Source organism: Lepidochelys kempii, chromosome 6, assembly GCF_965140285.1.
Source record: "Lepidochelys kempii isolate rLepKem1 chromosome 6, rLepKem1.hap1, whole genome shotgun sequence".
Lineage (NCBI taxonomy): Eukaryota > Metazoa > Chordata > Testudines > Cheloniidae > Lepidochelys > Lepidochelys kempii.
Genome location: NC_136385.1, coordinates 111,705,125 through 111,720,672, shown reverse-complemented (window position 1 = coordinate 111,720,672; position 15,548 = coordinate 111,705,125). Strand labels below are relative to the sequence as shown.

Below are 15,548 nucleotides of genomic sequence, written 5' to 3'. Positions count from 1 at the left end.
TGCTTTGCTCTGTCCAGTCCCTCTGAAGCATCTGGAACCATCCATTGTTGGAAGACAGGATACTGAGCTAGCTAGACCACTGGCCTGACCCAGAATGTCTGTTTTTATGTTATCTTATGTTTAAGGTGAGCAAAAAAAATCCCAACATACCATACCTGCTGTTTTAACAGCTAGAAAAAAGCTCAGAATATTTTTTTAAAACAAAGTGATCAGCCAAAGATAGCATTGCAAGTAAAGCATACAGCAATAGGCTTCTACATTTTAATTTATATGCCCTAATATTGACAGTAATTACTATATTTAGATGTCTGCCCATTGCATTATTATTATTTTTGAATTTTTCAGGGGGAAAATTCAATGCAAAAAAATTAATAGTCTATTAGGCAACTACACATATATTTTGCATAATTATGATTACAGATTAAATTGTTCTGACATGATTACAGTGAATGCATTAAACTGTGGAATAACTATCCAAACAGGATACTTTTATGCTACTGCAACAGTTAATGGTGACCTGCAAAGGAAAAAAATGGGTTTGTTCTTTTTTTGTTTAAGATATATGAAGAAGCCATAAGCGAGCGAGCAAGCTGTGTGTATGTGTGGCTCACACACACACACACACACTTACACTTAACATTAAAAATATCAGGAATATTAAAGTCAGGTTTCCTCTGGCTCTGCTATCAAAGGTCAGATATGGATTGAGCATCATGCAAACTCTCACCCAGGGTTTGAAGTGTCAGAGTTAAATATTCAGACTTCTCCACCCACACACAAATGTCTCCTAATGTTTCTCAGGCATTTGAAGTAAATTAGTATTAAACCAAAGCAAATAAAGGTACACCAGAGTTTTAAGTAGCCTAGATAAAGACCACTTTCCCTATCAGGTTGCACTTGTGGGGTATCTCTGTCATCCTACCAGTTCTCAATCTTCCAGGAAAAAGAGGAGAATAGGATCATGCTGACCAATGTTCTCTCATTGTTTCCCTGTACTCATTTGCATATCAGTTGTCCTTGTCTTATATTTAGACCATATACTCTCTGGGGCAGAGACAGTCTTTGTTCAATGTCTGTATAGCACCTAGCCCAAGACTGGATCTCTAGGCACTATGGCAATAAAAATAAATAATAAAACTCTCCAACCTCAAGCTACAGGAGCTGAGCAGGATCTTCCCTTCAGCTGTTGCTCCAGCAGCCACTGTGGTGCTGGGCACAGAACTGAGAGCAGGGAAATTGTCTCTACTGTATCTCAATGCTCACTTCCGGGCGACAAGGCAGCACAGAGGAGAAAGAGGATTCAACCTAAAACTGAATGAAAAGTGGAGAGGAACAAGAAGTGGGGGGAAAACTATACCCACAACAGCATCCTCCCCACAAAACCTATAACTGAACAACTGAACCCATTATCCCTTAGTCTCAGCATCTCTTTGCTGCACAGCAATTAGCTCTGTGAAATCTGCTGGCAAAGTACGTGTCTCCATCCCCTCAAGTGGCAGCCGGTCCATAGATGAAATGAGCCTTCTACCACTACCAGTGACTATTAGCTCAAGAGGCAGAGGACTGTGTTGTGGATTTAAAGATCTCAACCTTACCGATAACCCATGTGAGCAAACAATACGCTTCCACATGACAAAAACTGAAAACACAATTTCTACGTATTTAAAAAAAAACTTAAGAAATTACATAAACAACATTAAAAGAAGGTTAAGGTGACAAAGTCAAGTGTTCAAAAGTTAACAAATTCCAAAATTTGGCCTGTGTGTATACATTATGATATAGTAGTTACATGATCACATTACTTTTTCCAAAAGACTTCTGACTCATTAAGCACATAGGCTGGACAGTACTCTGGGGATGAATCAAGGTTGTGTAGTGAAAGCAACTTGTGTGTAGGATCCCTGCCTCATTTGTTGAGGTTGGAAGGTGTGTGGTAAACCAAGCAGGGAAAAACAAGAAGAGAAAGTACGGTCTTATGGTCAAGGCAGCTGAATGCAATCCTGGAGAACTTAACTCTATCCTTGAATCTGCTATAGAACTGCTAGCCAAGGCTATTCAAATTACAAACCAAACCGGTCAAAGGTAGCTACCGTGCATTCCTCGTACTCTAGGTACCCAACCTGAGACACCTGTGGTCAGATTTACCAGCTGCACCTGATATCAATGGGAGCTATAGTCTGGACATATAAAGTGCTATAAAACACAAAGCACTCTGAAAAATCAGATTCTAGGCTTCTCAAATTGGGCACCCAGAATTAGAGGAAACTTCTGATAATCTTTAATCTAATTTAATAATGGCTTTAATCTGTGCCTCAGTTCCCCATCCATAAAACAAGGATAATGCCACCCACATATATCACAGGGGTATTGTGAAAGTAAATTCATGAATGTTTGTAAAGCACTCAAATGCAATAATGAAGCACCATAGAAAAGCCCATGAAGAAATATATAATTCTGTATTCACTGAAGCGTTCAGATGGTTTGCATGAAATTATGCATAGAGCCATGCGTTAAATGATAAGAAATCACAGAAACTGTAGAAATGTAGGACTGGATGGGACCTCAATAAGACATCCAATCTAGTCCCCGGCACTGAGGCATGACTAAGTGTTATCTAGACCAAGGGTCTCAAATTTTTGTATCGTACAAAAAGGTTTCAGTGATGTGGCCCTCAGGCCAATGTACTAGTCTGCACGTGGCCCTCATGGTGATTTGAGTTTGAGATCCCTGACCTAGACCATCCTTGACAGGTGTTTGTCCAACCTGTTCTTAAAAGCCTCTAATGATGGAGATTCCACAAACTCCCTAGGTAATTTGTTCCAGTGCTTAACTATCCTTACAGTTAGGAAGTTTTTCCTACTGTCTATCCTAACTCTCCCTTGCTGCAATGTAAGCCCATTATTTCTTGTCCTGTCCTCAGTGGTTAAGGAGAAAATTTATCGCCCTCCTCTTCAGAACAACCTTTAACATATTTAAACACTTATGTCCCCACCCACCCAGTTTTCTCTTCAACAGACTAAACAAACCCAGGTTGTTGGTTTTGGGGTGTGTGTTTTTCTCAAATCTTTCCTCATAGGTCATGATTTCTAGACCTTAAATCATTTTTGCTGCTCTCCTCTAGACTTCCTCCAATTTGTCCACATCTTTCCTGAAGTGTGGTGCCTAGAACCGGACGCAATATTCCAATTGAGTCCTTATCAGTGCTGAGTAAACTGGAAGTATTATTTCGCATGTCTTGCTTACAATAGTCCTGCTAACATCCCAGAATGATGTTTGTTTTTTGCGGGTTTTTTTGCAACAGTATAAATGAATCAACAATGTAAGTTTGTGATCCACTGTAACCCCCAGATCTTTTCTGCAGTACTCTTTCCTAGGCAGTCATTTCTCAATTTGTATTTGTGCAATTGATTATTCCTTCCTAAGTGTAGTACAGTGCATTTGTCCTTACTGAATTCCATCCTATTTATTTCAGACCATTTCTGCGGTTTGTCAAGATCATTTTGAATTCTAATCCTGTCCTCCAAAATGCTTGCAATCCCTCCCAGCTTAGTATCACACAAACCACTAGTGTACTCTTCATGCCATTATCCAAATCATTTATGAAGATATTGAATAGAACCAGAAGCAGAAAAAGCTCTGTGGGACCCCACTCAATATGCCCTTCCAGACTGATTGTGAACCTCGGATAACTACTCTGAGTATGGTTTTAAAATCAGATGTGCACCCACTTTAGGGCAGGTTCATCTATGCTATATTGCTCTGCTTTGCTTATGAGAAGATCATGTGAGACAGTACCACAAGCCTTACTAAAGCTGAGATGTACCACATCTACTGCTTCCCCTTCCCCAGCATGCACAAGGCTTGTTACCCTGTCAACCAAGGTTATTAGGTTGGTTTGACATGATTTGTTCTTGACAAATCTATGTTGACTGTTACTTAACTTACCATCTTCTAGGTGCTTACAAATTGATTGTCTGATTATTTGCTCCATTATCTTTCTGGGTATCAAAGTTAAGCTGACGGTCTATAATTCCATGGGTTGTCCTTATATCCCTTTTCATAGACAGCTACTATATTAAGACAGCTCCAGTCCCTGCATTCCTTCCTGTCCTGCACAAGTCCTCAAGGATAAACACTAATGGCTGAGATCTCTTCAGCCAGTTCCTTAAGTATTCTAGGATGTATTTTGTCAGGCCCTGCCAACTTGAAGACATTTAACTTGCTTCTCTAAGGATTTGTCTACACAGCACTTATTTTGGTAACACTTTTGTCGGTCAAGGCAATGAAAAAACACCCCCGACTGACAAAAGTTTTACTAATGAAATGCGCTGGTTTGGACAGCGCTTTGCCAGCGGGAGATGTTCTCCCACCGGCAAAGCTACCACTGTTCATTGGGGGTGGTTTTATTTTGCTAGCAGGAGCGCTCTCACCTGCTGGCAAAGAGCAGCTGCACAGGAGATCTTACAGCAACACAGCTGTGCTGTTGTAAGTTACACAGTGTATACAGAGCCTAAGTAACTCTTAACTTGTTCTCTCTCTATTTTCGCCTCAGATCCTACAACATTTACACTGATGTTCACTGTTAATCATCAGATCTCTGCTAACCATTTTGGTGAAAACTGAAACAGAAAAAGGCATTTAACACTTCAGTCATTGATGTTTTCTGTTATTGTCTTTTCCGTCTCATTGAATAATGGGCCTACTTTTGTCATTGGTCTTCCTCTTGCTTCTAATGTATCTGTAAAATGTTTTCTTGATACCTTTTATGTCCCTATCCCGTTTAATCACATTAGAAAGGCCAAGGTGCACAATTTTGTCCCCTACATACTTGTATTTTTTATTTTATACGTATTTTCATCCTTCGTAATTTGGTGTACTTTCCACTTTGTAATATGACTCTGAGTTTCAGGTCATTGAAGATCTCCAGGTTAAGCCAGTATGGTCTCTTACCATACTTCCTGTCTTTCCTACACCTTTGCATAGTTTTCTCTTGTGCCCTTAACTATGTCTCTTTAAAAAAACCTACCAACCCCTCTAAACTCTTTTTTTCCCCCTTAGACTTGCTTCCACAGGACTTTACCTATCAGTTCTCTGAGTTTGCTGGTCTGCCTCCTTGAAGTCCGTTGTTTTTATTCTGCTGTTTTCCTTCCTAACATTCCTTAGAATCATGAACTTCACCCAAACTGTTTTCCACCTTCAAATTCTCAACCAGTTCCTTCCTATTTACCAGAATAAAATCTAGAACACCCTCTCCCCTCTATGTTCTAGAACACCCTCTATTCACTCTATGTTCTGTAATAAAAAGTGGTCTCCAATGCATTCCAAAAACTCGTTGGATAATCTGTACCCTGTTCTATTATTTTCCAAACAGAAGTTTAGGTAGCTGAAGTCCACCACCAAGTCCTGTTCTTTGGACGATTTTGTTAGTTGTTTAAAAAAAACCTCACTCACTATGACAGGGTCTCCAGGGTGCAACCTGGACTCTGAGCATCCCAAAACTGGCCTTAGGGAAAATGGCATCCTGGGCTAACTTGTATTTTGGTTAATCTGGCCCCCTTGGGCACAGCCCCCCACATTGCCCCAAACCCCCATGGGCTCCCTACCCCTGCACTTCCCTCCTGAGCCCACATGCGGAAACTGACCTAGATGCACAGAGAAGATGGCACTGCTGCTCTCTCCCCCGCAGAACACTGCTCCTCTGCACATCCCTAGAGGGCTGGGACAGGGAAGGGCAAGGAGCAACATCAAGGCTCCCTGCATCCAGGTCACTTTCCCTGTCTGGGCTGTATAAGGGGAGGGCAGGAGAGCAGCAGCTCCTGATGCTTGCCTCACAGCACAGCACAGGTGGGAAAGTGACCTGAATGCATGGAGCGTTTGGTATTTCTCCCCCAACCTCACAGTCCCCGGGGAGGGAGGGGGTGCAGAGGAACATTATAAGGAGGGGAGTGAGCAGTAGCTGTGTGTCACTGCTTGTCTTCCCTCCTTCCCCCATGTTCCTCCACCAGGAGGAAGCAGGGACACATCTGGGCATACACCCACCACCACCCATGCCAGCCAGGAGCAGTTTCCGACTCTACACCAGCTTCTTTCTGCATCTTCTTGACCCCGGCGGGCCCCTGTGCAGTTGCCTGGGTGGCCGTCCCCTGAAGGCCAGCCCTGCCCCCTGATCCCACCAACTCTTTTTCAAAAGTGGTTTTTTACCCACGAAAGCTTATGCCCAAATAAATGTTAGTCTTTAAGGTGCCACCAGACTCCTTGTTTGGAGTTTTGTTTTTGTTTTTTTACAGGTTACACAGACATCCACAGGCAGGGACACACCCAACTGAGTTACATGAATGATCTCCTAGTCACTCACGAACCATCAACAGAAAGGCTCCATCCAATTCCCACCAGCTCCAGCCCTATACCCCAGGACTGTACCATCTTACACTGCTCAAGGCCCCCCGGCAGTGCAAGTTCATTAAATAGTTTGCCACTCCCTCAGTGTGGAATGGACACACCACTAGCCTTTGTAAACTGAGCTGACATTTCCCAAGCACTTTAACCAAAACACTGTTTTAGGTGAAACATAAAACAAACAGATTTATTAACTACAGAAAAATAGGTTTTAAGTGATAAGTAATGCATTATGGTCAGAGGTAGTTACCTTAAAAAAATAAAAAGCAAACATGCTTTCTAAATCGTAAAGTTTTAGTCTAAGCAAGAGTTGAATCATACAGCTTTTCTGACCCTGACAAACAGTACAAGCATCCTTAATACACAGGCTGGGATTACCTTCCAGTTTGCAACCACCCATCCCCAGTTCAAAGTCTGTGTCTTCCAGATGTCCCTCCAAGTACTGAGATGAGGAGAAAGAAGCCAAGTGACGAGGTCACTTTATCTCTTTTATATTTTCTTCCAGCTTGATAGAAAAATCTTTGCTGTGATATGGGGATCAGGCAGGCCCCATTGAGCAAGCAGTCTCCATTGAAAACATGCTGTCTCTTTAATGGGCCAACAGCACATTTGTGGCTGGTCCTTTGTTGCAACTGAAATGTTGGCTGGCAATGTTTCATAATTTCACATATAATGATACCATATACAATCAAACAGGATATTAATGTTCAACATATCAAGACTTAAAATGATACCTCACAAGGCATACTTTGTACAAAACATATCATAATATCACAGTAATGAATACTGGGGTTCCAGGGTGCTACTTTGAGGTACAGAGTGTCACACCCCTCTTCTTCCTGGTTAGGTGAGCTGCAGTAGACCCCTACTGTAACATCACCCTTGTTTTTTTACCCACTTTATCCTTACCCAGAAACTGTCAACACGTCTGCCTCCCACTTTTATCTTTGCTATACAAGGCAATAACTCCTCCCTTTTTTCCCTGCCTGAACAAGTTGTACCCTTTTATACCAACATTCCAGTCACGTGAACTATCCCACCAAGTCTCTGTGATTAATTTAATTGTGATTAAATAGTTACCCACTCTGAGCACCATTCATACTATATACTGAATGAGGCAGGGGTTTGGGGGGAAAAATATCATGTGAACATGTAATTAAAAGATTAAAATAATGCATATGCACAAGAGAGCCAAATTAAGGTAGCAAGACAACCTTAATTCAGGTATTACCTAACTTCTGAGTGCTTTACTTTCCAAGCGTAACAATTTTCTTCTAGTATGTTTTTTATATGCAACACAACATTCAGGTGGAAACAATCATATTTTCCCTTTTATTTAAAGAACTAGTATTGCAAAATAGAAGTTTTTAATGTCGGTGACATTTTAACTGTAAAATACCCCAGTCTCCCAACGGTTATTGATGATATGAGTTAGTCTGAATCACTTGACAGGTTTTGATGTCCTGATGCCCAATCCTCATTTTTGAAATGTAGTTGTTACATACAGATTCAGAATTAATCACCCCCATCCCAAATCTATGATGATGTATTCTTAACTCAAAGCTTGTGGATAAATGAGCTTTTGGATCTACCCTAAAAGTGAGGAAAGTGATTTTTATTCAGGCTGTTTAAAGTATTTGCTTTTTTTGTTAACACATTTAACTCAGACACTTGAAAAACACATGGGAGAAAAGATGTCAAATACAACACTCCAATCCTTCAAAGCTTAGGCCTGATCTACACTAAAAAGTTAGGTCAACTCAGCTACGTCGCTCAGGGGTGTGAAAAATCCACACCCCCTGAGTGACACAGTTAAGCCAACCTAACCCCCTGCATAGACAGCACTAGGCTGACAGAAGAATTAATTTGTTGACCTAGTTACAGCCTCTCAGGAAGGTGGACTGCCCCTCCCACAGGTGTAGGCAGTGTCTACACCAAAGAGCTGCAGCATTTCAAGTGTAGACAAGCCCTTAGAAATCAAGATCACAATCCATCTGTGACCAACAAAACCAGAGACTAGACTATTCCTGGTATTTCTAAAAGGGCCCTATGTCAGGGCTGAAGTACATTTGAGAGGCACGGTTGTTGTGGATTAGACAAAGTTAACACGCTAGAGACCTAGGTTGTTGTAATAGCCATTTCAGATAGCATTTTCTGCACAACCTTAGGAAAGTTGCTTCTCTGGCCCTCCATGCCTAAGTTTTCTAAACTGTACGACGGGGATAATGCTTACTCATTTTCATAAATCACTTTGAGATCCACGATGAAAAAAATGCTATAAAAGTCCAAATCACATGTTCAGATAAGCACTACAGAAACACCTATAAATAAAATATTTGTGGACCATTGCTACTTGTGTTGTCCCTGTTCTTTGAACAGAGGACAGTCTCTAGTCCCTGCAATCTGGCATTTTTCACACGCATTAAATTCACTTGAAAAAACAACATATGTCAGTGCATTTCTAAATCTGTTGGTGGTCTAGAGAAGGATTTAAATATCTATTTATCTCAAACATCTATTAGCCAGAGGTAGATACTGAAATAAGGGTTGTACTTCACAGAAACACTCCTTTTATGTTAAATTCTAGGATAACCTACATGAAAAATCGCCTCCAAAAAGTCTATTTTTGGGGGAAATTCAGCACATAAGTTGTATACCTCTTACTACAAATCAATATAACCTCATGAAACAACCAAGTCTTTGATATGTTGACAGATTCCTTTCTAAGCATGCATACAGCAAATTAGTATATATCTTGGTTAGTTATTTGCCTTAAAATGTTAAATCTGCAACACTATCCTCTCATATTACAAGATGTACAAATATTCTGTCAATAAAGCTGCTATAAAGGTCAAGTAAGTGTTCGGGTTTTCAAGATTTTTCTTGTGGCTTTACCTTGTAGACTGAAGATGCTAAGCACATCCTATGTTCAGGCCACATCCTTGTCACGGTCCCTTCCCCATCCTATTCTCCCTCTTTCACCACAAAGAATTTTCAGCAACATAGGATTGTGCCTGTGCTGCTCCTTCACATAATACTTCACAATAGGTGCCACCAGGAGGTAACACACAAGAGCTGTAGCATGCTCTTCCCCGAAAAATTCACCTGCCAGGTAACTTTCTTTTTTTTAAATTTAAAAGTAATCCAGATCAAATAAATTAGCAAATACAGTAAGAAATCATGAAAGAAAATTACATTTCCATCCACTATTTGAAATGCCTCATCCCTTATTTAATATTAAGAACTTTCATTTCCATAGTTTGTCCATAGCAAAAGGTACCAAATTAGAAAAAATGAAACAGTGCACTAGCGTTATCCTCAGCAACAGTTGTCACTTACAAGTATCCTGAAACCCCCACAGTAAGTATAACTAAGCTAAACCAGCACAGAAATTTAATATTAAGACAACACTTATGACAAAGATAGGTTTTATAATTGCTTATAAATTGCAACCCCAATGAAAAGGTAACAGTTCTTCAATTATATGGTATTAAGTTAAAGATACAGTGGTCAAACCAATTTACAAGGGATTCAGAGTATTCATTGGCTTGCATAATCTGCTATAGATTTGATCTCATATTGATGAAGGCTTCACTCTAATAGCTGAAGTATTATTTCCCTTCACCAAACTTCAAATCACAACTCAACATGAATTCATTAACAAGCACATTATGACTAGATTACTCAGTGGTTAGCTATAAATAAACTGACCCTGATAATATGTATCTTATAGTGCCTTTCTGCTCATGACAAAAAATGAAAACTCAGTGAAGCTCACAAGAAATATATTTGCTTCCCAAGGTAAAAATAAAAATACATACTCTTCCTGTGTGTCATAATTCTTGGTTGGGAATGAAAGGAGGGCAAAAATATTCTTTTTATACAGCAGAGAAACAAACGTTTGAATTAAGACATTTACAAACAGGACTATAGAAGTGCATGAGCTTTTCAGTGAAGCAGTTTTTCAGACTGGCATTGACACATTTTAGGGAATTTCAAAACCTATTCAAACAGAGTTTGCAATTTCCAAATGGAAAGATTCTATGTAATGCTAGGTCTCTAGGAAGTGTGGGACAGAGAATGAGTAGCAATTTAATTGACCCATTTGAAGCCATCACATCTAGCTGATTGACAAAGGTAAAAGTGAAGCAGCAAGAGAGGAACAAAAGCAATAACAGCAGAATTGTCAGTCAGAAGTGGAACAATTCAGTCTATGGTTTTAAAAATTATAGAAATGTAAGGCAGAAGGAGTCCTCCAGAGATCATCTAGTACACCCCTGTATGTTGAGGAAGCACCACATATATCTAGATCATACCTGACAGGTGTTTGCCTAACCTGTTTTAAAAACCTCCAGCGACGGGAATTCCAAAATCTCAGTTGGAAGCCTATTCCAGTTCTTAACTATCCTTACAGTTAGGGCAGGTCTTCACTACCTGCCGGATCGATCTATCGGGGATCGATTTATTGTGTCTCGTCTAGACACGATAAATCAATCCCTGAATACGCTCCCAATCGACTCTGGAACTTTAGCTTGCGAGAGGCGGAAGCGGCGTTGGCGGGGGAGCAGCAGCGGTCGACTATTCGAGTAGCTGAAGTCAGCATAGCTTAGGTCGACCCCCCGCAGTGTAGACCAGGGCTGAGACAATTTTTCCTAATATCTAACCTAAACTGCCCTTGTTGCAAATTAAGCCCATTGTTTCTTGTTCTAATTTCAGTGCACCTGGAGAGCAACTGATCACTGTCCTCTTTATAACAGCCCTTAACAGTTTAGAAGACTTATCAGGTCCCTTCTCAATCCTTTTCTCATAGGTCAGGTTTTCTGAACATTTTATCATTTTTGTTGCTCTTCTCTGGACTCTCGCCAAATTGTCCATGTCTTTCTTGAAGTGTGGCATCCAGAACTGGACACAAATCAAATTGAGACTTCTCCAGTGTTGAGCAGATCAGGACAATTATCTCCCTTGTATTATACAACACTCCTGTTAATATACCCAGAATGATATTAGCCTTTTTAGCAACTGTATCAGATTGTACAACTGATATTCAATTTGTGATCTATTATACTCCCTGATCCTTTTCAGTGTTACCATCACCTACTCAGTTATTCCCCATTTCAAGTTGTGCATTTGATCTTTTTCTTCTACTTTTCACTTAATGAATTTCATCTTGTTTATTTCAGAACAATTTTTCAATTTATCAAGGTCATTTTGAATTCTAATTCTACCTCCCAAAGAACTAGCAATCCCTCCCATAGAAAAAGTCGTAAGAGAAAAAAGTAGCAGCCAATGAACAAGACTGTTACACAAGTCTAGGATCGCTTGACAGCTTGGAAGAGGCCACTGCCACTTGAAAGAGATGAAGTAACAATCAGTTCATGAAAGAAGAGCTATTGGCAGCAGAGAGAAGACGACGTAACAGCGGAAAAACTGGGGCACCTTAAAAGAAAAAGACAGGCCCTTTACCTGACGAAAGGGTTAGAGGAAGGAAAGAATACTCCTGAGGGAATTCTGTGCCAAAAAAAAATTCTACACACAAGGATTTTAATTCTGCAAATGTTATTTGTCAATAAATAAACATGGAGGCTCCAGCATGGCACTGGAGAGCACAGGCCAACAGCTGCACAGAGCTGGGAAATCACCCTTAGATGCCACCGCATCCCCGCCCCCCCACCGACTTGGATTCACCTGTGAGGCTGCACCCGACTCTGACATGGCACAAGGGTTGGACCTGCCCCAGAAACACCCTGGAGCCTTGCCCTTTCGCACCACGTATGGGCAGGCAGGCTCAGCCCAGCAGGATCCAAGTGGGGAGGGGCTCTGTGTGGGATGAGAGGGTTCTGGGTGGGGCAATCTCAGTGGGGGGGGTCCAGGTGCAGTGGGGATTTGGATGCACAAGGGCTCGTTGGGTGGTTCCAGGCACAGAGGAAATGGGACTCTACAGGGGGGTTCAGGTGAAGGGGCTCAGCAGGGAGGGTCTGGGTGTGTGAGGGAATAGGGCTTGGCCTGGGAGGTCTGGGTGCAGGGGGCCTGGATGCTAGGGGAATGGAGGTCTGGGTGCAGCTGGCTGAGACTCAGTGGGCTGGGGTCAACAAGGTGGTCCAGGTGCAGAAGGGGTGGGTCTCTTCAGGATGGGAGTTCTAGTGTGGGGGGCTGTCCTGGTCCAGAGGGACACGTTCGAGGAGATTCCGGATGCAGGGGGGTGGGGCTTCAGCAGACAGGGGAGCAGGAAGCAAGGTGTGGATGTATGCAGAGCTTCCTGTGGCCAGGTAGTTTTCAGCGGGTAGTTCTGACCCGAGCAAGTCCCGTCCTCCCTCACCCCAACTCAGTCAGGACTAGTAGCTGAGCCCAGCGCACGGTAGAAGCCACTGGCTGGGGCATCCCTGGCCCACACCGCTTCCCCGCCCCCACAATGATCTCTCTCCCCACTGGCTGCTCCAGGCACCCAAAACGACATGCCTGTACTTTTGGGGAGGGGTGCTTCCCTATGCTTCCACATCAGAAAGTCATTTTTCTGCAGGGAGATCTGCGGGGGGGGGGGGGGGGGGGCTTAAACCTTGAGCACAGAATTCCCCCAGGAGTAAAAGATACATGCCTACAGTAGCTGACAGACAGAGGTCGTCAGTGGAGGAAAAAGAGGAGCTGTTGGGAGAAGAAAGCAAGTCATCAAGGACCAACCATAGTTTATTTTATTTTGAATAATTCCCTTGAAGGCACTTTCCAAAAGTCGTATGCAGCTTTGTAAAACATCTTTCCTGTCAAAGGAGTTCTAATGGTTTCCAAAAAAAACAAGCCTCTGCCATCTCTAAATTATATCAATGTGGGAAAGATTATAAATACTCTAGAAAAGTCTTCCCAAATATTCTCACAAAGACGACTATATGCTATAGCAATAATTACCTCATGTTCTTGGTTATCTTGTCCATCTTTACCACTTTTTCCACTTTTGCCCAATTTTGGAGGTTCCTGAAAATTAAAGAGATTTATAAATTTAACTATTATACTATTAAAATTTCAGTATCAGAAATTCCACAAATACTTAACACTTTTCATCTTCAAAATGCTTTAGAAACATCATTATTCTCCAAAACATACCAATAAGTAATTTACATCAATGAATCTTCATTTATTATATCTAATAAAACAGAGGCAAAGAGTGCAAATGGTATGCACAAGGCAACAGAGAATCAGCATTCGTCTACCCTGGGTTTTTAGCTCCTAGTGTAGCTTTGAAAACCGGGTAAGCTGTTCCAGTGCAAGTCACAGTTTACACTGATCTACCATGTCTATATAGGTGTTTGCATCTGTGGAGCAGCAACAGAGGCTAAAAATCCAGTGTTAAAGCTAGGTCTGTAACCCAAGAGTTTCTCCTCACTTCAAATTCTGCACTTAGACTACATCCAGCCCCTATTTCTCTCACTACAGGATAAAGGAAACGAAAGCAATACAAACATTAACATAGTCTAAAACTTTTTTGGAGTAGTGGGCCATCTTTATTTTAACACATAACACATTCATAAGACACAGACAAATCCATGAGCAACTGATTTTAAACTGATGGGGAAATGCTAAAAGACTGCCTGAAATCAAAGGACTAGAGGAAGCTATCTAGTGGAACAGGCACAGAATGGAAGTCAGAAGCTCTGGATTCCACTCCTGGCTTTAAGAAAAGGAGTATTTGTGGCACCTTAGAGACTAATACATTTATATGAGCATACGCTTTCGTTCAAATAAATGTGTTAGTCTCTAAGGTGCCACAAGTACTCCTTTTCTTTTTGATGATACAGACTAACACAGCTGCTACTCTGACTCCTGGCTTTAACACTAACTCCCTTTAAGGGTTTTCTACCTGTACATGGCCTTGATCTTAGTATCTGATCACCCTCCGTGTAAAATGAACAATAGCAAAACCCGCAGTGGACTTCGATGCATCCGATGCAGTGAGCTGTAGCTCACGAAAGCTCATGCTCAAATAAATTGGTTAGTCTCTAAGGTGCCACAAGTCCTCCTTTTCTTTTCGCGAATACAGACTAACACGGCTGCTACTCTGAAACCTACAGTAATAAAGCTACCCAAGAAACTGCGAAGATGCCAAACCTTAAAAATAGCTTCCCCAGAGACCTGCCCCCCTTTAAAAATACTCCCTCCCACACAAAGTAGAGCTACCCACCTTGCCCCAAATTAAGGGCTCTATTCTAACAACTCACTCCTCCTACATACACCCGATACAGTAGCCACCCCCTACTACTCCCGTACCCGAGCAATTACCCCTTCACGCCCCCGATAAATCCCCTCTGCCTCTCCGCCGCGAACCCCTGGATCTCTCTGGCGCTGCTGAACCGCGAACTCCCCCTCCCTGGGGTCGGATGGGAGCGAATCGGGCCCCACAAATTGGGCGAGAAGACGCAGCGTCGCCGGGGCTAGGCCCACCGCAGGGAGCGCCCCCTCCTCGGCTCCCGCCCCCCACCCCCTCCGACGGGGAGCACCCCGGAGCGCCTCAGCAGCCTCCGCGCGGACCGACCGGCCCCGCCTCAGCGCTTGCCCCCCTCCTCCCGTCACAGCCCGACCCTGCCCAGCTCCCCCGCCCGGAGCTCGCCACCCCGCAGCGGCTCTGCCCCCGGGCCCCTCTCCCGCAGGGGCCTGCTCCCCCGGCCCGGCCCGGCCCGCCCCGCCAGGAGCTGCCTGGGCCTTCGGCGCCCCCGGCCGGGCTGACTCACCTTCTCCTTCTTGTTTTTATTCGGCATGGCCGGTCGGTTGGGCGCCGGGGCGGCGCGGCGCGCGGCGCAGCCTCCTGGGGTCCCCGCTCGGCGTCCTCGCAGCGACTCCCCCGCCCCACTCAGGCTCTTCCCCTTCTCCAGCTCCCGGCGGCGGCGGCGGCCTTGCCTCCGCCCGGCCGAGCCGGGACGCCGCTTCGCCATTGGCTGTCCCCCGTCACGTGGGCTCAACGTTCCCCCTCCTCCCCTCTGTGAGCCAGGGGGCGGGGCTGTCTCCATCCCCGCGCACAGCGGCGGCCGGGGGAGTTGGCAGTGCCTCCCCTCCCCGCTCCGGCCCGCCCCGCCCCGCCGGCCTCCTCCCTGGGGGCTCGCGCCCCGGCGCTAGAGCCGCACCCCCCCCCCGCCGTTCGGACGGGCCCGGGCAGAGCCGCTCTCCCCCCT

General features: G+C 43.6%; 1 protein-coding gene across 3 annotated transcripts in view; it reads right to left on the bottom strand.

Moving 5' to 3' along the window:
• Window positions 1-15,328, bottom strand: part of PPP2R5C (protein phosphatase 2 regulatory subunit B'gamma) — a 192,001-nt gene extending 176,673 nt beyond the window's left edge. Inside the window, exons 1-2 of one of the 3 annotated variants that reach the window (XM_073349665.2) lie at window positions 15,111-15,328; window positions 13,294-13,359 (exon numbers count right to left, since the gene is read on the bottom strand). In XM_073349665.2, coding sequence (XP_073205766.1) covers window positions 13,294-13,359; window positions 15,111-15,311 — 267 coding nt within the window. In that variant the 5' untranslated portion in view covers window positions 15,312-15,328. The remainder of the gene's footprint in view (window positions 1-13,293; window positions 13,360-15,110) is intronic. The other 2 variants (XM_073349666.2, XM_073349667.2) reach the window with 2 other exon arrangements.
• Window positions 15,329-15,548: the final 220 nt, after the last annotated feature.